At 42.0% G+C, this 27,353-nt stretch overlaps 1 protein-coding gene across 11 annotated transcripts in view; it reads right to left on the bottom strand.

The window, feature by feature from the left end:
* SATB1 (SATB homeobox 1) overlaps window positions 1–27,353 on the bottom strand; it is a 260,292-nt gene that overhangs the window by 45,863 nt on the left and 187,076 nt on the right. For 10 of the 11 annotated variants that reach the window (XM_077491391.1, XM_077491392.1, XM_077491388.1 and 7 more), the window contains one exon: window positions 9,748–9,960. The exons of the other annotated variant lie outside the window; for it this stretch is intronic. In XM_077491391.1, coding sequence (XP_077347517.1) covers window positions 9,748–9,960 — 213 coding nt within the window. The remainder of the gene's footprint in view (window positions 1–9,747; window positions 9,961–27,353) is intronic. 11 annotated transcript variants of the gene reach the window in all.

Below are 27,353 nucleotides of genomic sequence, written 5' to 3' on the forward strand. Positions count from 1 at the left end.
CGAAAAACAATCGGATTAGCCCACACATGATAGGATTGTCCGACAAACTGATTCTGCCGGATCTACTCTGTGAAGTCTGGTTGTGTGTATGCGGCATGACTGTATACTGTACCTATAACTTTATCACACCCCATACTGTGCCAGATTACCATACAGTGTACCTGTATTGGGTCCTCTACCCTCATAATACCCTGTGCTGTGCCAGTACTGTGCCTGTCACCTGTCTCTACACCATGTATTGTGCCAACTTACCTTAAATAATACCTTTAATGTGCCCTCTATCCTCATCAGACTTTATCCTCAGCTAGTTTCTCATACACTGTACATGTATGTTGTTTAGAAGGGAGGCAGCTGTCCAGGGGGGAAGTAACAACATACGGATGATTTATAAGAGTAGGTGGTGGTATAGGAATGATGTATGGGAGAGAGTCGGTGGTACAGGATTGCTGTGTAGGAGATAAGCTGTAGTATAGGGATCATGTGTAGAAGGGGGGCATGGGTACAGGGGAGACACTGAGATGGGGTGCCTGTCAAGTAGGCCTTATAGCCTATTCAGAACTACAGCTCTGTCTGCCGTGGTGGGAGACAGGACTTCTAGTTTAGATCTCTGTGAATGAATGACGTGGCTGTGCAGGTGGAGCCCCACATCGCAGAAGATATTTTTAAAAATTTTAAATTGACAGTGGCTGCAGGGGAGATGAATCCCCACTTGCCATAATTTTTTCTGGGATTAAAGTTGGGGTGCTTAGCAAAATTTTACGTGTTATATACATGTGTATCATAAAAAGTGGCAGATAACTTTTAATGGTGTCATCAGGCGCCCTGTTCTAGGAACATGAAGGTCTGCTAAGTGTGAGCTTGCACCTCCAATAGTATGCTGGCTTCCTTGCTGCAGAGTGGATATCAGACTGGGCCTAGGCTAAGAGCAGCTACAGGATGCTTAATTTAAGGGGTCTATTTATAAAAGAAAAACAAATTGCACAGCTATTCAATTGCTTACAATTTTTTAAGTTGTTTCTGTTATGTGAACAGGGCAAAATATAATAATCATAGGCATTTTCTCTTCTGGTTGAATTTTCTTAGGCTATTGTTATAAGTAAATTTTTGGTTGAATGTTGTTAGGCTAATTTTCCTTCTAATTAAATATTCTTTGGCTTTTTTCTCCTAGGATTGAATGTTCTTAGGGCATTAGGGAATGTTGCATTCACACTTAAATATCAGAAAGAAATTACACACATTAAAATAATTGAAAGTATACTATTTGTGACTGTTGTATAGATGCCGATGCACACAGTCATATTTTAAAATAGCCCCCTAAGTGATATAACATTCACAACTGACTTGTTTTGCACTATCTGAAGGATAAGTTTGTTTGTGTCTAGGCTCATTTTAAATAAGCTCAGTTAACTGTGCTTGAATTAAAAGTTCAGCATTTTAGTATTGTGATGACAACCTCTGAGGTTCAAAGGGATTTTCCAAAAATATTAATTTTTTAACCCCCCTCCCCCCACTTACTTTTATGTTTCAAGCATTTGTTATGGTGTGCAATAATAATTGTTGCCATTTTTTTTTTTTTTATCAGACTTGAAACAGACTGGATACCTGTTTTTTGGATCAACATGAAAAGAATGAAAAATGGTTAAAGCAATTTATAAATCTTTTGTACTTGTTTTGAGGCAATTGGCAGGAAAAATAATGTTATGCAAGATTAACAGTTGCATGCATTTTTTTCAATAGTGTCCAATATCAATGTGCTGCATATATTGTGTTACATATTCCATTCTGCTGTTTCTTTTTTGCTATTTTAAAAAGGACGAGAAGTAATGCACAAGAGTGATGTGACAAACACCAGCCAATCAACAATCATCTTTCATTCTTCAAACTGTTTCAAATGGGTCGCTTGTTGCCTTTACTGTGTTTCTCACAATGGTATACAATGGTACACAGAGTACTACCTTACTGGAAAAAAGGGTTTTTGCTGTTTTATTAAATAAATGATAAACCTAATCCAAATAAAATACATTTCATGTCAAATGTTGATTGTTGCAGGTAAGTTATCTTACCACCTACAAACAGTCTCCCTTCAGCATCTCCCCAGTTTGAGATTTTGGATATTATTAAAAAAACAGCCTTAACCCACAAAGCAGTTGGCAATACTATATTACTTCATTTATTATAGTGCTGACATATTCCGCTCACTTTATAGAGAACACCTGAACCATTTAAATCAGAGCTTGCCCCTGGAGGGGCTGAAAGTCTAAGCTCCCAGCCAAGCATATTCAGGGGAGAGATGGTCAGAATCCAATACATTTAGAATTATGGGACCAATTTAAAGGTATCTATTAAAATAAATGCTTTTTGTTTTACCACGTTTAGTTGTGTTTTGCTTCTCCAGTTCACAAAAGTAAACACAGATTATGCCATGCTTTATGTATGTGATTCATCAATGAAATTCTGGCATAAAACCAGAAATGTCTTTGCAAATTAGAAAAGCTAGTCAAAAAATTGATTTTACTGAATAATTTCCACATTATAGCAATCCTGTTTGGCTCCTGAAAAAGTGGACAAGGTTATTACAGCAGGTTGCTCCTCCAAAACACCCTAATATAAGGCACTGGCCTGTCTCTTCAAACTTCCTGCATCTTCCTGTAAGTGGCCAAACTATCCAAAAGGCAAGAATAGAGGCTAGAAGGAGATGGAGCCAAAGGATGACCATGTTAGCTATAATTAAATATAAAATAACAATCCTGCACTTTGCGTAAAATGTTGTATTATTATTATTATTATTATTATTATTATTATACACGATTTATATAGTGCCAACAGTTTACGTAGCGCTTTACAATGTTATTCATTCTAAAGGGAAAGGGTGGTGGGACAAAAGGTAATAGAAGTGAGGAATGATTTGATGGGGGTGGCTTGGGGGCAGTTGTTAGGTGGGTGTGGGATAGGCTTCCACGAATAAGTGAGTTTCAGGGATCTCCTAAAAGTGGACAAGTTAGGGGCTGATCCGATATACCGGGGCAAGGAATTCCAGAGGATGGGAGAGGCTCTGGAAAAGTCCTGAAGGCAAGCATTAGAGGAAGTAACAAGGGAGCTAGAGAGCAGGTGGTCCTGGGAGGAGCAGAGGGGACGATTTGGGCGATATCTGAAGATGAGGTTGGTGATGTAGCAGGGGGCAATGTTGTGGATGGCCTTGTATGTTGTGGTTAGCATTTCACATTTTATACGGTGGGGTAGGGGAAGCCAGTGAAAGGATTAAAAGAGAGGGGCAGCGGTCACGGATCGATTAGTGAGGTGTTATAGTCTAGCAGCAATACTACTAGCAGCAATACTTCAGCAACACTCTAATATCTGAATACAAGATACAGTATATAACCACAAATACAAAAAATAGATGCACTCACTGTCACTTTAGGTCAAAAATAAAAGATCATAAAGTGCAAATATTATCCAAACCACATGAATTGATAGGTGTATGTACTTTTAGGGTGCCATTAAAAATCATAAAGTGCACATGCTCAACAAAAATTAATAAGTGATAAACTGCCTTTCTGCAGAATCACAAATTATTATTATTATTCAGAATGTTAATAGTGCCAACAGTTTGTGCAGCGCTTTACAACATGGCGGCACACACTACAGTAACAATACAATTCAATACAAGAGGGATCAGAGGGCCCTGCTCGTTACAATCTAGAAATCTACATAATCATAAAAATTCATACTGGACAATAACTTGACAAATACTGACTCCACATGCTCCCATATTAGATCTTGAGTTTTATTTTTTTGCAACATCGCTTTTTGGTTGATGAAACATGAACTTTATGATTTATTGATTTTACTTATTGGTATCATTCAGTTATTGTCCAGTAGGTATTTTGATGATGATGTACATTTGTGATTCTGCACGAAGACACTTCAATATGTTGTACATGTGCATGTTCTGATTTCTAATGGCACCTTAAAGGTACAAACACCTATCAATTCGTGTGGATGGGATATTATTTGCCCTTTATGATCTTTTATTTTTTACCTAAAGTGACAGTACACCTATTTTTTGCATTTGTGATTATATAATGTGTCTTGTATTCAGATATAAAAAATTCACTGGACAATAACCAAATGATACCAATAAGTAAATAAATCATAAAGTTCATGCCGTGCTTCATTAACCAAAAAGTGATGTTGCAAAAATAATTTCAAGATCCAATATGGGAGCATGTGGATTCAGTATTTGTCATGTAATTCTTCAGTATGATTTTTAATAATTATGTAGACTTGTGATTCTGCAGGAAGGCACTTTATTTGCCATATATGAATCTCTGTTCCCCATGTGCACGTTATGCTTTTTAATGGCACCTTAAAAGGTACATACATATTTCAATTTATGTGAATAGGATTTCATTTTATGACCTTTTATATATTAACTATGATTGCTATTTGCATATTAGGGCATCCAGGTTTTGAGGATCTTATTCTGAGAATGCTTACTCTAAGGACCAGTGGCTAATTTATCAAGTACAATAAGTTTATGGGTCGTTTTTAAAAGAAAAATTGTAAAAAACATCACGGAAACAGTCTAAAGCAGTAGTGGACAAAACTAATAAAAGCTATATTAATAATTAAACAAAGAAAATACAATTTATGTAAAAAAAACCTCGGCTCGAATGCTATTAAAAGCCACCAAGCCAAAGTATCACTATGTGGCTATAGAACAAGGCATTAACATTTTTACATGTGTGGTTGTGAATGTTGTTGTAGGCTTCATCCTGTGCCTGACTAGTGCTCTGGGCCTCCTTGTCCCTTAAATGATAACTCATGTATTCAGTGTCCATACAATTAACCTAGAAGAAAGGATGATTTTCCATGCCATGTGCAGCAAATAGAAAAGGAATCATATACCACTGACAAAGACAACTTTTATAAGTATATTATAATATTCAACCAACTTGAGGGTGGGTTCACACTAGAACATGCAGCGGCTCATAGCAGGAATCCGGTGCGTCTCCATTCACCGCTTCAGGTCCGATTTCAGCCTGAATTTTTGTCTGAATTCAGACCTGAGATGGACCAAAAGATATACAGTTTTCCTGTGCAATTCGCACCAGAGCTGCTGTGGAGATGTTTGAACTGGCTCCATAGAGAGCCGGTTACAATCTCCTGCTGTGCAAATTGGATGTGGGTTTCGCATAAGTGTGAACCCAGCCTAAAAGTGCACTGTACCTGCAACTGTTTACTTACAGTATATTCAGATTCCCAAATATACTGAATGTTGTTTTCCTTAATTTCAACCTGTAAGAAGTTAGTAAGGTACAGTTGCTCTTAACCCCTTATTCACTTGACCTGCACATCACTACAGCACACATCTTGGCTGCTATATTTTGACCCCTTTCACACTGAAGTGCTTTTCAGGTGCTTTCACACAAAAAAAAATGCCTGAAAATCTCCTGAAAACTGCTTCTTATAAATATCAATAGATTCTTTCACACCGGGGCAGTGCGCTGGCAGGGTGGTGAAAAAAGTCCTGCAAGCAGCATCTTTGGAGCATGTTTGGAGCGCTAAAAAAAAGCACGTTAAAAACGCTCCTGTCCATTAAAATAAATAGGAAGCGCTTCAAAAGTGCCTCAAAAGCGCTGCAAAAATGATTTATGCGACCTTTAAAAAAGTGCCACAAAAGCACTGCAAAAACGACCCAATGTTTTATAGGCAGTTTTTGAGCACCTCAGTGTGAAAGGGGTCTTAGCAAAGCTAATGAGAGGTGAGCTAGCTCTCCTACATACTTCAAGTCAGCCCCACACCCCCTGCCACAGTTACAGTACGAGCCTAACCCTTTAGAATAGGCAGGTTTGTTGAGGGTGTACCAACAACCACACTGACCAATAACGTACACGGCATGGCACATAAATGGGGCCAAAAGCTGCTATAGCTTTCAAACACCTTGCTGTTGAATAAGGCACACAATTTACACACCCTAACAGAAATTATTATTTTCAATGGATGTATTGGTCACTTGAACAAAGGTAAATTACAAAACAAATACTGTTGCCAATTACATTAACTTTACTTTTCTCGTTTATGAAGTGAAAACCATCTGCTTTGCAGTTTCAGTTAGTAAAATCTTCTTTGCTGTCACTTGTGCATCAGTTTTACTCTTAACGTTCATTTAAAGTTCTAGAAGTTCTTACTGCCCTGACAAAATTCAGACTAAGGCAGTATAATTGCTTATTAAAATAAAGCATTAGCTCAGCTTCCAATCATCAATGGCATGTGTGCTCTGTTATAGCTTGCAAAAGTAGCAAATGGCTAAACTAAGCAAACCTCCCAATTTTCAATCATTGTTATAGCAAAGAGTAATACAGCACGGGGCATCGGTAATACTATTATACATTTTAAATTATATTAGTAATCTTCTTAGTTACTGAGACACAGAAACACAATGCTATGATTCAGTGAAGCCCAAGGCAACACTAATTATTAAATCACTGCAGTTCTAGAGGGAGATCACTTTTTATGGTCCAGAGTCCATTTTATCCCCTTATCTCTAAAAAGATCCTTCACTGGACTTCAGGCTAAACTCCATTAATAGTAGACTAAGACATTAGCACGCTATGTTCCCTTTCAATAAGGAAATTTGCTTTCTTTCTTGCAATACATTAGTGCATAAATGTAGCAGCTTCCTCCTATCCACCATCGCCAACCTGCGTTATTTATTACTCCTGGAAGACATTTGATAATCATTAGCTGTAAACTCTGCTGCATATCAAGAAAAGAAGCTTTTGTCTCTGATGAACTCATCGGTTTAATTGTGTACATTGAATTGGAATATTGGATAGAAGTCTAAGCAATATTTTCCAGGAACGGTCTGCTTTAAAGCACATAAGTACAAATGTAAGGCAAGAGCCACTGGCCCTTTCAAGATATACGACAATAACACTGTGCCCTTTATGTTGTTAAAACAATAAAGGGGGGCTTCAGTGTGGGGAAATCATCTTCACAGTATCGGAAACCCAACAACTGTCTTTTCCAGATACATCAAATGATTAACCCTTATAATAATTAACACACCTTTATAGTTTTAAACACAAAAGTAGGGCTGCCTTGTGACTGCTATGAATAACAAATGCAAATACTAGATGACAAGGCTTGCCAAAATAATACACTATACTATCTGCCTACAGAACAGTGACTTTTTTATTTCCATTTATATATAAATTCACTACAACCCAAAAGGTACCAACATACACAAGATTCCTTTATACAGTGATCTTTCTATAAACTTGCATATTAGCCAAATATGCAGTTTGCTGGTGGAGGTCCCCAATCTGGTGGCTGGTATTATTATACAGGATTTATATAGCAACAACAGTGCACACAGTGCTTTACAATATAAAAGGGAGACAAGTACAGTTACAATTCAAAAAAATACAAGAGGGTTAAGAGGGCCCTGCTCAAAAGAGCTTACAATTTAAGTATCATTCAACCCATTTCCTCTGAGCCCAGGTTATCCTGGATTCCAGCCTGTGACTGGAAAGTAAAATTAGAAGCAGCACATAAATTAGCTTATCTCTCTGTCCCTCTGCTTTCTTATCATATCAGCATGCTTCTTGCCAGAACATGAACTGATTTGCTCCTTGTGCTGCTTCTTCCTCTCACATTCCAGCTATGCTGCATGGGAACTGCAAAAAGCCAATACCGGGTCAAATTCAGGTACAGACACTGCTTTTATTTAAAAATACATTTAATGATGTATTAAAGTGGTAGTAAACTCCTTTTGCCTATATTTACCTACAGGTAAGCTTATAGGAAAAGCTTACCTGTAGGTAAAATCTCCTAAACATGCACCATCTAAGAGATATTCCAGTGACATCACCAGCACATGCTCTCTGAAAGAACGGCATACCCGTGCCATTCCTTCAGAGCTCCTGCATGCATGCACGGGAGTGATGTCATCATGGCTTGGGTATTCAAGTGGCCGCATCCCACAAACTCATAAGGAAGACAGGATGGGTGAAGATGGAAGTCTCTCTGAATGTGCTAGTATACGATGCATACTAGCACATTATGACATTACCTTGCAGGGAGAATTAGTTTTCTTTTATTTGGAAACTTTACTACCACTTTAATAGTTACAGCCCTTAATTAATTTGTGTTTTTTTATATCTACTTAAAGCTCAGCTTTAACTTGGGGGAAACAATAGTAATCGGTCTAGAAAATGCATAGCAACCAATCAATTCTTCCACTTGGTGGTGTCTGTACAGGTTGGCGGGTAAATCAGAGAATTACTGCTGTTCCATGCAACACTGCTGTTATTGGCAGAATGGGGTAATCAGATATGCACACAAGAGCACTTCATGACCTTTACATAACGATGTCCAATCAACAAAAGGTGACTTCTACATGCTAGACTAAAGATAACTAAAGTTACCAAAGTATCTTTACAGACTAATGCTGCGTACACACGACCGGACTTTCCTTCGGAATGAACTGACAGACTTTTTTATGGGGTTCTGACGGAGTTCCGCTGAAACGGACTTGCCTACACACGATCACACCAAAGTACGATCGTTTAACGCGATGATGTACAACGGGACTAGAAAAAGGAAGTTCAATAGCCAGTAGCCACTAGCTGCCCTTGCATCGTTTTTGGTCCATCAGACCTGCATACAGATGAGAGGTTTTCTCGATAGGAACTGGTTCCGACGGAGTTCTGGTGGAAAGATTTGAAACATGTTCTGTTTCTAAAGTCCATCAGATTTTTCAACAGAAAAGGTCCAATGAAGCCCACACATGATCGAAATTGAATTGGATATGTTCCGTCTGAACTTTGCTGTCAAAAAGTCCGGTCGTGTGTACATGGCATTAGGCTCCATGCACACTGGGCTTAAAAAAAAGTCTGTTCTTTTGGCAGAAGAAAAAGCTCATATAGAGCATTTTTTTAAAATAAAGTTTAGACAAATTTAGGCGAGTTTTACATTTTTTTTTCCTGCCTCTAAACGTTGAGCTCAAAATATGCCTCTTAGCGTCCTAATGTGCATGGTCACATAGGATAATATTGAGTAGCTTCTACAGGCAGAACACAGAACTCCTGTAGAAGCAACATTCAAGCCAGTGTGCATGGAGCCTAACATGTATATATACACACTTCAACAAGAATGTGTTGATGACATACCTTCATGATATCGAACCAGTACAAATACAATTTGTATGGCATGCAATGTCTACTAAAACCCTGCTTCCTTTGTCTTTTCTATTTTAGCTTCCTTGAATGTAATCATGCTATGATCAGTCACATTTTAACAAGCAATAACTGAGCTTTAAAACAAGCCATCACTAACATCTGTAGGTTCAGGCACTGTGGTAAATTTAATTCTAAATGCTCACATGAGACATTTTCAGGTCAGTACTCTCAACATGTCAGCTCACTCTCCCAGAGAACCTGCTCTGTGTATACATTAGAGATTAGAAGGCTGGAGTCACTGCAAGAGGGAACAGAGAGAGATGAGCTACTGTGAAAAACAACACTTCTTCTGTGAAGAATTCTGAGGAAATATTCCATAGTGCCTGCAGTTAAAGAGATCAGTGAGGCTTTGAAAATCATTTGATGCTTGCTAAATCTATATGAAAAAATAATGTACATAGCCCGGCCACAAATTGCTTTTAAACTACTGGTTCCCAGAAAATTGTACTGTCCAGTACACACAAGCATTCAACCAAACAGTAAAGTTGAAGTTTTCTATTACCTGTGGAGGACGTGCTGGGGGTGTGCTGATCAAAGGAGCTGGGCCCATGGTGGATGCAGCATTGAGGCTTCTTTCTCTTTCATCCTGGTAAATTCGGTCTCTCTCAGCCTCTGGCAACTGCAAGAAATTTTGCATTGCTCGCAGATTTACCAGTAGGGATTGTGATGCTGTTTTAGGATCTTCTTCCTTTCTTAATATTTCGGAGAGCAAGCCCTATGTGGAGGGGATAATAAATATCTCAAATTTGGCACAGTACAGAAACAACCTTGCTTGCCATTTATTCAGCTGTTCGAGAAAGACTGTATGTAACTAGCCAGTATGATACTAATAATTTTATATAATACCACAGAATACAATCAAATAATTCATTCATTATTCTGGGTACACAATTCAAAACAAAACAACAGTAGTAGTCTGTGATGATTGCTTTGGACACAATAAATATATATCTTATTTTTTATGCAAAATGTGCTACTTACTTTTAGAAAGGCTAGTAATGGAAGTCATTCAACAACAAAGCACTCTATAAAACTTTATTCTCATATCTAATATTTTCCATGAACTTATCTTTTAAGTCACATGTTGGAAGAATCAGACAATCAATAGGTTTATGCACACAAATAGATTACAATATAGCAACAAAGTCATAACTTTAAACCACAAACATGTAGCACACTTTCTAAGCATGTACAGTTTATTTCCAAGCCAAGATGAGTAACCACTGGAGCTTTCTAAATATAGTCCACTTACTTGAGACTTAGGGAACTAGTGGCTCTTAAGCTTACATCACTCTAGAAAAGTAGGTTGGGACTTGGAATATGCAATAGCTGGTGAGCCATAGGTTGTATAGAGCCTATTTAAATGAAGATAACCTAAGCTCATTGTTGTCACCATTTAGAAAAGTATTTTCCCCCTCCTTATAATGTACACAACAAGAAACTGGCTGCAAATATTATCCATTGATGCTTCAATGGTGAGACAAAGATGAATGTACAAAGTACAGTTTCCCACGGTAAATAATTATGACTACAGTAAAATAAAACGAATTGGTTGCGATGGGTACTGCACGCTGTATATTATCAATACCTTATTGAATAACCTGGGGGTCCTACAATTTCTTCCTTTCTTACAAAGACAAAATAAAGAATAAGATGAGCCACTAGCATACACATTATTACACATGTTCTAACTGTACTGTATGGTTGAACTAATGAAATGACAGTGTTCAAGCAGTAGTCTGACAAATGACAAAGCAAAATGTGTTGTCAAAATATATGTTCTTTTTGACATTTGCAATATATAATGGTGTTTAGTTTAAAATTAAACTGTCAGCATGACCAAGATGCATGGCCACCACCAAGTGCTGGAGGCAATTGCAGTCCAGTTGCAGGCTCACTGCTAGAGGAAGCAATAGTTCTAAGCTAGAGTAGAGGGCATCCCACACAATGACCAGTCAACCATATAACTAGAACAGCTTCTGGGAGCCAGGTAATGGCAGCATCCAAGACTAGATGGGAGCTTTGGCTGTAAATGGAACAACCATACACTGCCATAGCTGTAACCAAATGGCAAGATGCGTTCCAGAGTCAGACAAAAAAGTAATATACAGGACATGTGCATGACCATGCTGTAATTATGTGTGAACATATAGCAGAAAAATAAAATTAGGTATCAATTAGAATCTGCCTAGGCTTTGCATATGCAAATTACCCCCTTGGTAAACCCAGCAATCGCAATAACTGGCTGTCAGTGCATGCATTTTAAACAAGCTACAGACAGATGAAAGATCGTTTGAAATGTTGAATACACAATTGCTTGAAATGTTTAAATATATGATTAATCCATTGTTTTCACATTGAAGGTAGGTTATTAAAGATTAATGCCACTGGACGTGCCAATTAAAGCTTCCATAAATAACATCCTCAAGTCCATTCTGATCTAAACCCCAACTATTCAGGCTAAAGTAAAATACATACAAATGTTAGTAGGGTTCATGCTCCAGGAACAAACTGCCTACATAAAACACCCAAATGAAGCCTGGACTGTTACTTTGGCACCTGCAGCAATTATTTTTGCGTTGACATGTGATCCCTGGGTTTTTGTCAAACAGCTGATTAAATAAAACAGCACTAAGCTCTTCTGCACTGAGCAGAGGTATAAATTTGTCAGTGATGCAAATATACATTAAAAACATGACCACTTTATTTACAAGAAGCTAGGACTTTCCTCTACTCTATCAGTGGATCCCCAACACCCTAGTTTGATTGGTACAGTCTTTCCTTTAGTTTCCTGTACAATTACTCATCTGAACCTGTTGCTTAATTTATTACTCATCTGGAACTAGTGCTCAACTTCTGAGAACATATTAGCATTACAGAAACTTGTGTGTGTGTAGTACAGTATTTTTAATTAGTCACATTATTTTAGTTTTGTTTATATTTGCCGGTAATTTGAATTGAGAATGTACTTGCCACACAAAAAGAAAATAAATCAAAACTGAATACATATATGCACATACGTTCAAGAGTAATTTAACGTTATTATTTCTATGGTCTTAAAAGAAATGATAATTCATATTATGCAAATGTAGTCATTATGGAAGTACATGGTTAATTCAAATCAGGGTTAACCAGTAAAAATAATTTATTAGCTGATAATATTTTTTTCTACAGGAATAGATAGTGAAATTAGAGAAAAAAAATTAAAAGATAAAGGGAAGGTGCAAAATCTGTGGGTTAAACTTTGACCTTAAAGAGATTGTAAAGGCAGAAGGTTTTTTATCTTAAAGTGATTGTAGGTTCCCATAAAAATAACAAGCATGTTATACTTACCTGCTCTATTGCAGTGGATTTGCACAGAGAATCCCCAATCCTTATATTCTTGGGTGCCTCTTCTGTACTTCTGGCCCCTCTCAGCTGTTCAGTGCCCCCACAGCAAGAAGCTTGCTATGGGGACACCAGAGCGGAATTACAGCTCCCTGTGTCCATTCAGACACAGAGCCCCGATCCGGCCCCACCCCCTCTCTCCTCTGATTGGCTTTGATTGACAGAAGAGACAGCCAATGACACCACTGCTATGTCTCAGCGAATCAGGATGGCTGAGACACTCATGGACATTGCTGGACAGAGAGAGAATTCAGGTAAGTGTTAGAGGGGCCGAAGGGTGGCTGCTACACACACAAGGCTTTTTATCCTAGTGTATAGAATGTATTAAGATAAAAAAAACCTGCTGCCTTTACAATGCCTTTAATGCATTCTATGCATTAAGATAGAAAGCCTTTTGTGTGTAGCAGCCTCCCCAGCACCCCCAAATACTTACATGAAATCCATCCCTATCCGATGTCCATGAGTGCTTTTAGCCATCTGGGACTCTGCCTCCCGATTGGCTGAGACACAGCAACAGAGCCATTGGCTTCTGCTGCTGTCAATCAAAGTCAGTTAGTCAATCAGAAGAGAGAGGGGACAGGGCCGAACTGGGTCTCCGTGTGGAGCTGCAGGTCGGCTCGGATGCCCCCATAGCAAGCTGCTGGCTGTGGGGGCACTCGACAGGAGGGAGTGACAAGGAGAGACAAAGAGGGACCCGAGAAGAGGAGGATCTGGGCTTTCCTGTGCAAAATCACTGCACAGAGGAGGCAAGTATGATATGTTTGTTATTTTTATAGAAAAAAAGAGACTTTAGTATCACTTTAACTTATAATAAGGGAGTGACTAGTATAAAGATGTACCTACCTTTTAAATTATTATAGCTATAAATATATCAAAACTTTCAGATCTGGGGCTCAAGCATATGCAAATTCTAAAGACTGACATAGACATCCTAGCAGGACAACAGAATTTTAAAGCTTCTAGAGGTCATGTATAGTATTAATAAACAAGCACTCAGTATACAATTACAATGTCAAAAGAAAAAAAAATAAACAGAGAACAAGAGTATGCTGTTGAAAAAAAAATTTAGATGTTACGCTTAAAATAGTTACGCTCAGACTGATCACTTAATTATATAACTGATACCTTGAAGCCTTGTAAAGGATAAAATAAATCACAAAAATCAGCAAAAGGGACATGATTTAATATTAATGCACTGTGTCTCCTGTGCTGCTGGCTCCTGGTTTCCTTGAACTTTTCCTTCACTAACCCCCCCCCCCCTCCCCCCATCGTAAACCTTTGGTATGATGGGGATTAAAAGAGCTTAGGTACTATAGTACATAGTGTTCAACTATACCAACTTCTTTTGCCCAGCTACTCCATTCACACAAGTCAGTACTACAGCTTTTACAAATTAAAATGGATCTATTAATAGAGGATGGGTGGATGATTGAAAGGTCCATCCCCTCCATTCATAGATCCTGTAGTACTGGCTTCTATGAATGGAGGAGCTTGGTGGAAAGTATGGACATACAGTAGTTGGCACTCTTGATGAGTGAAAATGACTGCTCCCTCAATTCTATTAACCCCTGCTGCACTGAAAGAATAGAGTGGTGAGGAGAATTGGAAGGGGGACTACACTTAGACTTTAACAACTACTTCCAAGCCCAAAGCCCATGCCATTACGTATTTAGTATTCCCCATAACCACACTTCTAGCAAAAAAATGTAATCCTAGATAACCTAAATATAGATGAGACATTAGATTTCCTTTGCTTCTTCCTTGCTAGGGATGGGCGAACAATTCAGTCCAAGCATAAGTTTGGGCCGAACTTTGGTTGTTCGTATGTTAGGGCAAACAATATGTGGTGTTCGGGGCAAATTTGAAAGCAACCGGTACACTATTAAAGTCTATGGGACACTAACATGAAAAACCAAAAGTGCTCATTTTAAAGGCTTATATCCAATTTATTGTCATAAAAAGTGTTTGGGGACCCGGGTCCTGCCCCAGGGGACATGCATCAATGTAAATTTTCTTTTTAAAAATGGCCATTTTTCGAGAGCAGTGTTTTTTTTAATGCTTAAAGTGAAACAATAAAAATGAAATATTCCTTTAAATATCATGCCTGGGGGGTGTCTATAGTATGCCTGTAAAGTGGCAAATGTTTCCCGTGTTTAGAACAGTACCACAGCAAAATTACATTTCTAAAGGAAAAATTGTCATTTAAAACTGATCGCGGCTGTAATGAATTGTTGGGTCTCAGCAATATAGATAAAAATCATTGAAAAAAACAGCATGGGGTCCCCCCAATCCATTACCAGGTCCTTCAGGTCTGGTATTGAAATTAAGAGGAACTCTGCCCCAAATTAAAAAAATGGCGTAGGAGTCCCCCCAAAATCCATACCAGACCCTTATCCGAGCACGCAACCTGGCAGGCCGCAGGAAAGAGGGGGTGGACGAGAGAGCACACCCCCTCCTGAACCGTACCAGGCCACATGCCCTCAACATGGGGAGAGTGCTTTAGAGTCTGACCCCAAAGCACCTTGTCACCATGTTGATGGGGACAAGGGCCTCATCCCCACAACCCTTGCCCAGTGGTTGTGGGGGTATGTGGGTGGGGGGCTTCCATGGAGGCGAAGGTGTTGCATTTTTTTCCGGCTCATCAGCAGAGTGATAGAAGATGAATGGACATTGCTGAACATTTTTATTTTTTTATCTTTTAATAAAGGACTTGTCCCAAGCTGTCTCTTGTCTTTTTTACCATCTTTGACACTTTTTTTGTGAAATGGTAGGGGTACAATGTATCCCGTTATCAACTCACATAGGGGGGGCTGTGATCTGGGGGTCCTCTTGTTAAAAGGGGGCTTCCAGATTCCGGTAAGCCTGGTAGGGTTCAGGAGGGGGGGTGCTCTCTCGTCTTCCTTTAGAAATGTCATTTTGCTACAGTACTGTTCTAAACACAGGAAAATTGCTCCACTTTACAGGCATACTAAGGACACCACACAGTCACGATATTTAAAGGAATATTTCAATTTTTAATGTTTCACTTTAAGCATTAAAAAAATCACTGCTCCCAAAAAAACTTCAGTTTTTAAAACTTTTTTTTGGATTGATACATGGGTCCTCAACATTTTTTATGACAATATCTTGCATATAAGCCTTTAAAATGAGCACTTTTGATTTTGTTAGTGTTTGTGTCCCATAGACTTTAACAGTGTTTGTGTGTTCTTCCGAATGTTTTGACTGTTCGGATGTTCTGGTGCGAACCGAACGAGGAGGGGGGGGGGGTAGGGGGTGTTCGGCTCATCCTTATTCCTTATCCGTGTTGTCTGAACTGACCCTGTGCAAGTGGTAGGATAAATCAGACAACTGACATTTTCTCAGCAACTTAAGGCATCCTGCAGAACACCTACTAGATGATAATGACTGTTGCAGCACTTCAAAGCTCAGAATGTGCTAACAATCACTACTGTGACCTGGCAGTACTCTGTGCTTTTCATATGGCCACTTCCTCTTTTTCTGGCAATCTTGCTAGTGATTGTGATCTCCCCTGATAGGGTGAAAATTCAGCATTGTCACTTCACACAAATGCTATAGCAACAGGGTAGCACAATTAAAAATGTCACAGCTTATAACCCTTCTCTATAATGACGGTCAGTGCAGGTCAAGCCAAGCTTCCCCCCCAAGGTACTGTGATTGACAGCATAGCTCCTGTGAAGAAGAATGAGTGTGCCTGAACAAGATATGGGGAAATCTGGGAAAATGTGCCCATAGATAAACTTTTTTTCAACCAGACTAACTATATAACTATAACTATGACAAACTCATGCATAACAATACTAGTAACTATAAGTAAATGAGCAATAAACCCAAACCAAGTTTAGACTTACGTTCGCTTAAAAAGTTAAAACCCTCTGGCTTCAAACATCTCTTGAGGTGGGGAGCTCATCCTACCACTGTCACTGCTCTTGCTCCCCTAATGGTGCTGGCTGTTTGCAATGACTCTTTGAATTTCCAAAACCTCTTTTGAATTCCCCAAAATGCAAAGAAGTTAAATAATAATAAAAAAGAACTCCTGCAAGAACTATGGAGGTTGCCATTGTTGTCCTCCCATATTGCAAATGCTGATTGGATGTTATGCTGACCCTGTTGCTTCAATACTTTGAAGTCACTACCCCAGAACAACTACAAAGACAGACTTAACTTGATTCTGATTTGCCTGATCTGTACACTTATTCCAGGCCATTGACTCAGTAAAAAATGTAGGGAATCAGACAGGGAAACTCCAGACTATTGCAGCCGCGTCCTGTGTGTCAATTATTTTAAAGTGACAAGGATGTCTCTTTGATATATATTTTTTTTAATTCTATGGTACTTAGAGTGTGGTTTTTCACTAATACATTAATGTGTAACTAGAAAAGTCTACAATTTCTGGGGAAATTGTGTGAAGTGTTCTTGCCTCCACCTACTGGAGTGAGCGGAGTAACTGAGTGGAGTGGCTTGAGTAGCTGTTGTGTGGTTGGAGTGGCTGGAGTAACTGTGAAAAGTGTTAAAAAGCTGGAGTGGGCGGAGTAACTGGGTGGAGTGGCTTGAGTAACTGTTGTGTGGGTGGAGTGGCTGGAGTAACTGTGAAAAGTGTTAAAAAGCTTAATATTTTAAAAAGTATAAATAGTAGTAAAAAAGTTGAAAAAGTTTTTTGAATTTTTTTTTTTTTCATGGGGTGGTCATAATGTTTTGACTGATAATTGGGTGGCCATAAATTATTTGGCTGATCATGTTGTGGACATACTGTTTTGGCTGATCATGTGGTGGTTATAATGTTTTGGCTGATCATAATGTTTTGGCTGGTCATAATGTTTTGGCTGATGATGGGGTGGACATAATGTTTTGGCTGATCATGGAGTTGTCAGCTTTTGTCACCTCCCACTCTAGTTTTGAACATTTCGCCATTCATTCCTATGGGACAAATTTCGCCGCAAAAATTACGATATTTTGTGAACCATTTGGCGAAACATTCCACAAAGTAATAGCACACCAATTGGGAACAATCTGCATGTTTTGGTATATTACTGTGTATGTAGTGTAAAAGCTGTGGGAGGAGTTAGGGTGGATAATTTAGCTATAATAATAATAATATATATGTGAGATAACAGTAAAGCCCCGTACACACGAGAGGACTTATGTCCGACAGACTTCCGAAGGAGTTCCGTCGGAGTTCTGCTGGAATTCCGACGGAGTTCTGACAGACTTTTCGGCTGAGCGGACTTGGTCACACACAATCACACTAAACTCCGACGGATTCGAACGTGATGACGTATGACTGGATTCGAATAAGGAAGTTCATAGCCAGTAGCCAATAGCTGCCCTAGCGTTGGTTTTAGTCCGTCGGAATAGCATACACACGAGCGAATTTTTCGAAGGGACCGGGTCCGGCGGAGTTCCTTTGGAAAAATTTGAAGCATGTTCCATATTCTAAAGTCCTTCGGACTTTGGCGAGTCAAAAGTCCGTTGCAGCCCACACACGATCTAATAGTCTGACGGACTCAGTCCGTCGGACTTTGGATGTTGAAAAGTCCTCTCGTGTGTACGGGGCTTAAGTGCTCTTGCTATGCAAGAACACTTAATTAAAGATTTCCCTACATTTTTATTGAACTTATAAGCTAAGTTGTGGAGGTACCCCTTCCCAAAAAAACAAAAAAAAAAACAAATTGGTCTCTGTTGCCCAAAACTACCAGTAGTTTGAGATCCATCTTTTGTACATTTTTTTTCCCATTGACTCAGAAAGCATAACAGTATACCTCAATTTTCAATAGAAGTAGGTCAGCAAAAGTAGCTCCCATACTTTTCTTTTCTTAGCTAGGTCTAGTTTAAAAGCCAAGGGGGTGGTTATCTTTTCATGATGTTGACTGCAGGTGTGTAGATCTTGTCACCTAAACATATATAAAACCTTTATACCTCCAGTATCTACCAAAACAAGGGTCTGTCTTAGTTATATCTAGTGATGGCCGAACGGTTCGCCCGGCGGTCGTTTCGCGGCGAATTTCCGACATTCGCGGTCCGCACGTTCGAACGCCTTTTTCCGTCGTTCGCCGCGGCGGACTTACGTGTTTAATGTATACAAGAACTTTAACCTTTGGTGACACGTTTATCATGTGATACAGGACAGCCAATTGAGACATGACAGCACATGGACACTTGTACATTCCCCCTAACCTATAAATACACCCGATCCGGTGGCCATTTTACATTCTTTCTTCTGTTAAGATAGGGACAGGTTCCTGTGTGGAGTAGGGAGAGATAAACCACTAGCTATTTGGTACACAAAAGTTCTTTTCAGGACTGGTATAGGTGTTAGGTGTTGATAGGTTTGCTGTGCTGCTGATTCTTGCAGCAGCCTGAGTGTCTTTTGTTAGTTTAGAGAAAGGGAAAGGACGGTGTATGCTACAGGGACAGCCAGATTAGTCTTTCATCATCATCATCATCATCATCATCATTAGCTGTTACTATCAAGGTCCACAAAAGAGCTGTTCCAGTAACCACTAATCGTTCTCTTTTTTTGCCAATTTGTATAGGGACAGGAAGGAAGCAGTGTTGTCAGGCAGTGAGGGTAATTTTAAAGACTTGCTGTTATTATTAGTTCCACAAAGGTTCTTTTCAGGACTGGTATCAGTGGTACAGTAATAGGCTTGTACATGTATAATATTCTTTCTTCCAAATATAGAAAGGATATTATACTTGACTGCTGCCCTTCTGCTGCAGTCTGCTAAACATTCACAACTCACTTGTTCCACAAAAGTTCTTATAAGGACTGGTAACTTGGTATAGGGTGCTACGGTACATAGGCTTGAGTGCGGTACAGTCTGCTGTTCTGTAAGGACCGCTATCGGTCCACAATAGATAGGGTTGACGTGCACCACTGCTGACCGCTGCCCTATACTGCAGCAGTCCTTCAGCGGTATAGGGACTGACGTACAGTCTGCTAATCACTAACACACAACCTGCTTGTTCCACAAAAGTTCTTATAAGGACTGGTAACTTGGTATAGGGTGCTACGGTACATAGGCTTGAGTGCGGTACAGTCTGCTGTTCTGTAAGGACCGCTATCGGTCCACAATAGATAGGGTTGACGTGCACCACTGCTGACCGCTGCCCTATACTGCAGCAGTCCTTCAGCGGTATAGGGACTGACGTACAGTCTGCTAAAAACTAATACACAACCTGCTTGGTCCACAAAAGTTCTTATAAGGACTGGTAACTTGGTATAGGGTGCTACGGTACATAGGCTTGAGTGCGGTACAGTCTGCTGTTCTGTAAGGACCGCTATCGGTCCACAATAGATAGGGTTGACGTGCACCACTGCTGACCGCTCACCTATACTGCAGCAGTCCTTCAGCGGTATAGGGACTGACGTACAGTCTGCTAAACACTAATACACAACCTGCTTGTTCCACAAAAGTTCTTATAAGGACTGGTAACTTGGTATAGGGTGCTACGGTACATAGGCTTGAGTGCGGTACAGTCTGCTGTTCTGTAAGGACCGCTATCGGTCCACAATAGATAGGGTTGACGTGCACCACTGCTGACCGCTCACCTATACTGCAGCAGTCCTTCAGCGGTATAGGGACTGACGTACAGTCTGCTAATCACTAACACACAACCTGCTTGTTCCACAAAAGTTCTTATAAGGACTGGTAACTTGGTATAGGGTGCTACGGTACATAGGCTTGAGTGCGGTACAGTCTGCTGTTCTGTAAGGACCGCTATCGGTCCACAATAGATAGGGTTGACGTGCACCACTGCTGACCGCTCACCTATACTGCAGCAGTCCTTCAGCGGTATAGGGACTGACGTACAGTCTGCTAAACACTAATACACAACCTGCTTGTTCCACAAAAGTTCTTATAAGGACTGGTAACTTGGTATAGGGTGCTACGGTACATAGGCTTGAGTGCGGTACAGTCTGCTGTTCTGTAAGGACCGCTATCGGTCCACAATAGATAGGGTTGACGTGCACCACTGCTGACCGCTGCCCTATACTGCAGCAGTCCTTCAGCGGTATAGGGACTGACGTACAGTCTGCTAAACACTAATACACAACCTGCTTGGTCCACAAAAGTTCTTATAAGGACTGGTAACTTGGTATAGGGTGCTACGGTACATAGGCTTGAGTGCGGTACAGTCTGCTGTTCTGTAAGGACCGCTATCGGTCCACAATAGATAGGGTTGACGTGCACCACTGCTGACCGCTCACCTATACTGCAGCAGTCCTTCAGCGGTATAGGGACTGACGTACAGTCTGCTAAACACTAATACACAACCTGCTTGTTCCACAAAAGTTCTTATAAGGACTGGTAACTTGGTATAGGGTGCTACGGTACATAGGCTTGAGTGCGGTACAGTCTGCTGTTCTGTAAGGACCGCTATCGGTCCACAATAGATAGGGTTGACGTGCACCACTGCTGACCGCTCACCTATACTGCAGCAGTCCTTCAGCGGTATAGGGACTGACGTACAGTCTGCTAATCACTAACACACAACCTGCTTGTTCCACAAAAGTTCTTATAAGGACTGGTAACTTGGTATAGGGTGCTACGGTACATAGGCTTGAGTGCGGTACAGTCTGCTGTTCTGTAAGGACCGCTATCGGTCCACAATAGATAGGGTTGACGTGCACCACTGCTGACCGCTCACCTATACTGCAGCAGTCCTTCAGCGGTATAGGGACTGACGTACAGTCTGCTAAACACTAATACACAACCTGCTTGTTCCACAAAAGTTCTTATAAGGACTGGTAACTTGGTATAGGGTGCTACGGTACATAGGCTTGAGTGCGGTACAGTCTGCTGTTCTGTAAGGACCGCTATCGGTCCACAATAGATAGGGTTGACGTGCACCACTGCTGACCGCTGCCCTATACTGCAGCAGTCCTTCAGCGGTATAGGGACTGACGTACAGTCTGCTAAACACTAATACACAACCTGCTTGGTCCACAAAAGTTCTTATAAGGACTGGTAACTTGGTATAGGGTGCTACGGTACATAGGCTTGAGTGCGGTACAGTCTGCTGTTCTGTAAGGACCGCTATCGGTCCACAATAGATAGGGTTGACGTGCACCACTGCTGACCGCTGCCCTATACTGCAGCAGTCCTTCAGCGGTATAGGGACTGACGTACAGTCTGCTAAACACTAATACACAACCTGCTTGGTCCACAAAAGTTCTTATAAGGACTGGTAACTTGGTATAGGGTGCTACGGTACATAGGCTTGAGTGCGGTACAGTCTGCTGTTCTGTAAGGACCGCTATAGGTCCACAATAGATAGGGTTGACGTGCACCACTGCTGACCGCTCACCTATACTGCAGCAGTCCTTCAGCGGTATAGGGACTAAGAGTTTTGTCACAGGGTCATTTAAAAAATGACATGCAGAGGAAGAGGCAGGCCCTTCCGCAGGGGTGGTAGGGGTAGGGCAGGAGCAACAGGCTTGAGCCAAAGTGGGAAGTTGCAGAAGGTGCGTTCAATTACTTTAAAGGATGCACCAGACTTGGTTGAGTGGCTCGCTCAGCCTTACTCTTCTGCACCCTCCTCATCCTCTCGATCTGCACCCTCTTCTTCACTCTCTGCTATGTGCACCCCCAAAGACACTACCACCAACAACACGACCACCACCACCACCACCACATACCTTCCGCTTGAGTCACTGGAATTATTTTCCGATCCATATCAAGAGGACATTTCTGATGCGCAGCCACTCTTGGTATTGGATCAGGAAGAGGAGGTAGCAACAAGCGCTACTCAGCAGTCTGACGCCAGTACCCAGATCAGCCCAAGGAGGAGGTTGGTCCCCGGTGTTGCTGCCTACTCCGAGATCTCTACTTATAGCGGTGGGGAAGGTGACGTTGATGATGACGTGTCTAGTGATGTCACGTGGGTGCCCACAAGAGAGGAAGAGGAGGGGAGTTCAGAGGGAGATATGGACCAGCAGATAGGGAGGAGAAGCAGCAATGACTTACATTGCACAGCAGGGACAAAGCAGACTGCAAATGTATCAGGAGCGAGTCATCGACCATGTACGGTCACATCTGGCGCTCCCAGGACACCGGCACATGGCTCCGCAGTGTGGGCTTTTTTTAACGTGTCCGCTGCTGACAATAGCGTTGCCATCTGCAATCTTTGCAGTCAACGCGTTAGTCGCGGTAAGCCCAATACTCACCTAGGGACGACCGCCTTAAGAAGGCACATGAGCAGCCATCACCGAGCCCAGTGGGAGCAACGGAACACACAAAGCCACACTGCAGGCTCTCACCGTCCAGCCTCGTCTTCTACTTCTCCTTCTCCTCTCTCCTCACAATTGTCCTCCACTCCACCTTCCATCACGCCAAGCTCACATTTTTCTGCAAAAAGGCAGGCTTCCGTGGGCCTAATGTTTGAGCGTAAAAAAATGATGATGCCGGATAACCCTCTTGCCCAACGGTTGGCGGCTGGCTTGTCAGAACTCATAGCCCGCCAACTACTGCCATATAAACTGGTGGACTCGGAGGCCTTTCGCAAATTTGTGGCCATTGGAACACCACAATGGAAGGTCCCAGGAAGGAAGTATTTCTCAGAGAAGGGCATCCCAGAGCTATATGGCCATGTTCAGCGGCAAGTGAATGTATCTCTGGCACACAGTGTCGGTGCCAAGATACATCTGACCACAGACACGTGGTCTAGCAAACACGGGCAGGGAAGGTATATCAGTTTTACTGCCCACTGGGTGAACCTTCTGACGGCCGTCAAGCATGTAACCCGTGGCACCCGTGTAGATTTGGTTTTACCGCCACGGATTGCATGCAGGCCTGACTCTTCTTCTCCTCCTCCTACTCCATCCTCCTCCCTCTCCTCCTCAGCTGCCTCCTCCTTTTCCGCTGCTAGCGTCTCTTCCACTGCACCGCCCAAGCTCCCCAGAACCTATTCCACATGCCAGGTGAGACGTTGCCATGCCGTGCTGCGTCTGTTGTGCCTGGAAGCAAAGAGCCACACTGGCCCGGCACTCCTTTCAGCTTTGCGTTCACAGGCAGATGAGTGGCTAACACCGCTCAATTTGACAGTTGGTAAAGTGGTGTGTGACAACGGTGCCAATCTGCTTAGCGCATTGAAACAGGGCAAAATCACGCACGTGCCGTGCATGGCACACGTCTTAAACTTGGTCGTGCAGCGATTCCTTGTCAAATACCCTGGGGTCCAGGACATCTTGCGGCAGGCAAGGAAAATCTCGGCCCATTTCAGAAGATCTTACACGGCCATGGCTCGCCTTGCTGACATTCAGCGGCGACACCATCTGCCGGTCAGACGTCTTATTTGCGATTGCCCGACGCGATGGAACTCAACCTTCTATATGCTTGATAGGCTGCTCCAGCAGAAACGTGCAGTTAACGTCTACCTGTATGAACTCTGCGAAAGAAACGGTTCTGGGGAGCTGGGTTTTTTTTCACCGCGCCAGTGGCTGCTCATGCGCGACACATGCAGACTTCTGCGGCCATTTGAGGAGATCACCAAACTGGTCAGTCGCAGCCATGGCGCCATCAGTGACATGGTACCTTATGCCTTCTTTCTGGAGCGTGCATTGCGTCGTGTCATTGATCAGGCTGTGGAGGAGCAGGAGCGGGAAGATGAGGAAGTCGCAATGCTGGATGAATTCCCAGGGGGGGCTACTCTATCTGAGACAAGTCAACAACAGGAGTCTGATGAGGAGTCAGAGGAGGATGGTGCCGGGGCGGATGAGCAGGAGCAAGAAGAGCATGCTTTAAACCTTTCTGGGATCCCTGTTGTGCGAGGATGGGGAGAGGAGAATGAAGAGGACGACATTATCCTGGATGATGAGCAGGAGCCAGGCCACCACACCGCTTCCACTTTAGTGCAAATGGGGGCCTTCATGCTCCAGTGTTTTAATAGGGACCCCCGTATAAAAAGCATGAGGGTCAAGGACCAGTACTGGGTGGCAACGTACTTAGACCCCCGGTACAAACACAAAATGGCGGAAATGTTACCGCCGTCGCAGAGGGCTGTCAGAATGCAGCACTTCCAGGCCTTGCTTCGAGAAATGCTGCATTCTGCTTTTGCGTGCGCTGGCAGAGGAGCAATTCCCACTCCCAGAGAAGGATTTGCGGGTACCAATCCAACAGCGCCTGCAAGAAGAGGCCGGTTTGAAGATGTGTTGGTGACTTCGGATATGAGGTCATTCTTTCAGCCGACCCATCGACAGGTGTCATCCGGATCCAGCATCAGGGAACGCCTAGACCGTCAGGTGTCCGACTACATTGGGTTAACGGCCGATGTGGACGCTCTGAGGAGTGATGAACCCCTAGACTACTGGGTGGGCAGGCTTGACCTCTGGCCAGAGCTTGCCCAATTTGCAATCGAACTGTTGGCTTGCCCCTCATCCAGTGTCCTGTCCGAAAGGACGTTCAGCGCAGCAGGGGGGATTGTGACCGATAAGCGTACTCGCCTAGCTCACCACAGTGTTAACTACCTCACATTTCTAAAAATGAATGAGGCATGGATCTCGGAGGAATTCAACACATGTGACCAGTAGACCATGTATATGTCTATAAACTATTTTTTTAATCAAGCACACAGACCTTCTTAATTCATTTGGCTCACTTCCTTGACCCAAAAAAGCACACCGTACTATATGCCCCTACCCTCCTCTTTGAAGAGGTTGAGCGGTGTCATATTTCTACTGGGGCTGCTTATGATATCCCTGTGCTGTGCTGACTTCCTCCTGGGGGTTCTTATTATGAAGGGATCACACTATCCCTGTGCTGTGCTGACTTCCTCCTGGGGGTTCTTATTATGAGGGGATCACACCATCCCTGTGCTGTGCTGACTTCCTCCTGGGGCTGCTTACGGTGCTGCTGTCAGTGCTGTATGTCACGGTGCTGCTGTCAGCGCTGTATGTCACGGTGCTGCTGTCAGCGCTGTATGTCACGGTGCTGCTGTCAGCGCTGTATGTCACGGTGCTGCTGTCAGCGCTGTATGTCACGGTGCTGCTGTCAGCGCTGTATGTCACGGTGCTGCTGTCAGCGCTGTATGTCACGGTGCTGCTGTCAGCGCTGTATGTCACGGTGCTGCTGTCAGCGCTGTATGTCACGGTGCTGCTGTCAGCGCTGTATGTCACGGTGCTGCTGTCAGCGCTGTATGTCACGGTGCTGCTGTCAGCGCTGTATGTCACGGTGCTGCTGTCAGTGCTCTGTATTACGGTGCTGCTGTCAGATGCCTCTATCACGGTGCATGTGTCATTCCGGTATGTCACGCTGCTGGTGATCATCTCCTGCACCCTCTTCTTTGCCTACCCTGGTCCCTGACCTTCCCTCTCCTCCATTGCCTTCATTAGCTCCATAGTCCTGAATTGTTAGAACAATTTCCCAAATAAAATAAAAATGCTTGTAGTTATCGATCCCAAATTCACCTCATACATGTATTATGTCATTGTCCAGATGGTGGGACTACGTTTTACCCCCTAATAATTACCACGTGGCCGCAAATTCGACATGAAGGTTTGCAAAGTTCGCCTCCCATTGAAGTCAATGGGGCCCGCGGCGAACGGTCGGTTTCGCGAACGTTTGGGTCCGTTCGCATTTCGCGTTCGCGAAACGTCCCGTCGGAAGTTCGTCCATCACTAGTTATATCCTCCAGTATCTACCAAAACAAGGGTCTGTCTTAGTTATATACAGATACATACAAAAGTGCAGTATTTGATTCTGTTGGTTAGTTGATTTACAGTAGTAGCTGCTTTAGACTAAAGGACCTTAAATTGTGTATGTTTTGAACATTTAAAGAAAATAAATCTGCCTTTTAATAAAAGTAATTCGTTTTCAGACATGAAGCTTTCTCAAAAATATGTAAATAATATATAAACTGTATAAACTCTTCCTGTATAAAAGTGTTCTATTTTCAGATCACTATCCCTTGCTTGGGTAACTCAGAGCCTGCTTTGTTATCATCACTGCACAGATAACCTCCCAACAATTATTGATGGGGTCATGACAATTAATTGGGCGTGTAATTTATTGCGCAGTGTGAAAACAGAAGGCAGCTGAACTGTGCATCTCATTTATGATCTCTAAAAGCAGTCAATTGTGATTCAGAGACTTTAACAATCTCTCACTAATCTCTCTTCTAATAGCAACACATTGCTATCACTACTAAAGAAGACAAAACTATGCAACCCTAATGTAATCCCACACATCAAATACAATACAAAAGGTTTTAGGATGTGTATATCCTGTTGTAAACACCCTGTTTAAATTAACATTCTGATTAAGAACAGCTACATGCAAATAAAATCTTGCAAATAAAATCAAAGCATGCACTCATGTGACAAAATGTGTGCATGTAATGTAAGTATACATATACAGCATTATAGGAGGATTACATATACACCAATGCAAAGCTTACCCAGTAACAGAACAAGGAACAGCAGTATATAAAACGAAACAACACAACCAATTATACACGTGTCAATTTGTGTTTATGTAGCAGAAACAAGGCAGGTAATAAGAGTTCTGATTGGTTGGCATAATTTACAAAACTCTGTTACTCTTTAATATGTTGTTAAACAGTTATGCCCTGTAAACACGATAGGATTTTCCGACGACAAAACCATGGATTTTGTTTCCAAAGGATGTTGGCTCAAACTTGTCTTGCATACACACAGTCACACAAATGTTGTCTGAAATTCCGAACGTCAAGAACCCAGTAATG

This window comes from Lithobates pipiens, unplaced genomic scaffold (assembly GCF_037356315.1).
Source record: "Lithobates pipiens isolate NorthernLeopardFrog02 unplaced genomic scaffold, aLitPip1_a1.2 Scaffold_19, whole genome shotgun sequence".
In the NCBI taxonomy this organism is placed as follows: domain Eukaryota; kingdom Metazoa; phylum Chordata; class Amphibia; order Anura; family Ranidae; genus Lithobates; species Lithobates pipiens.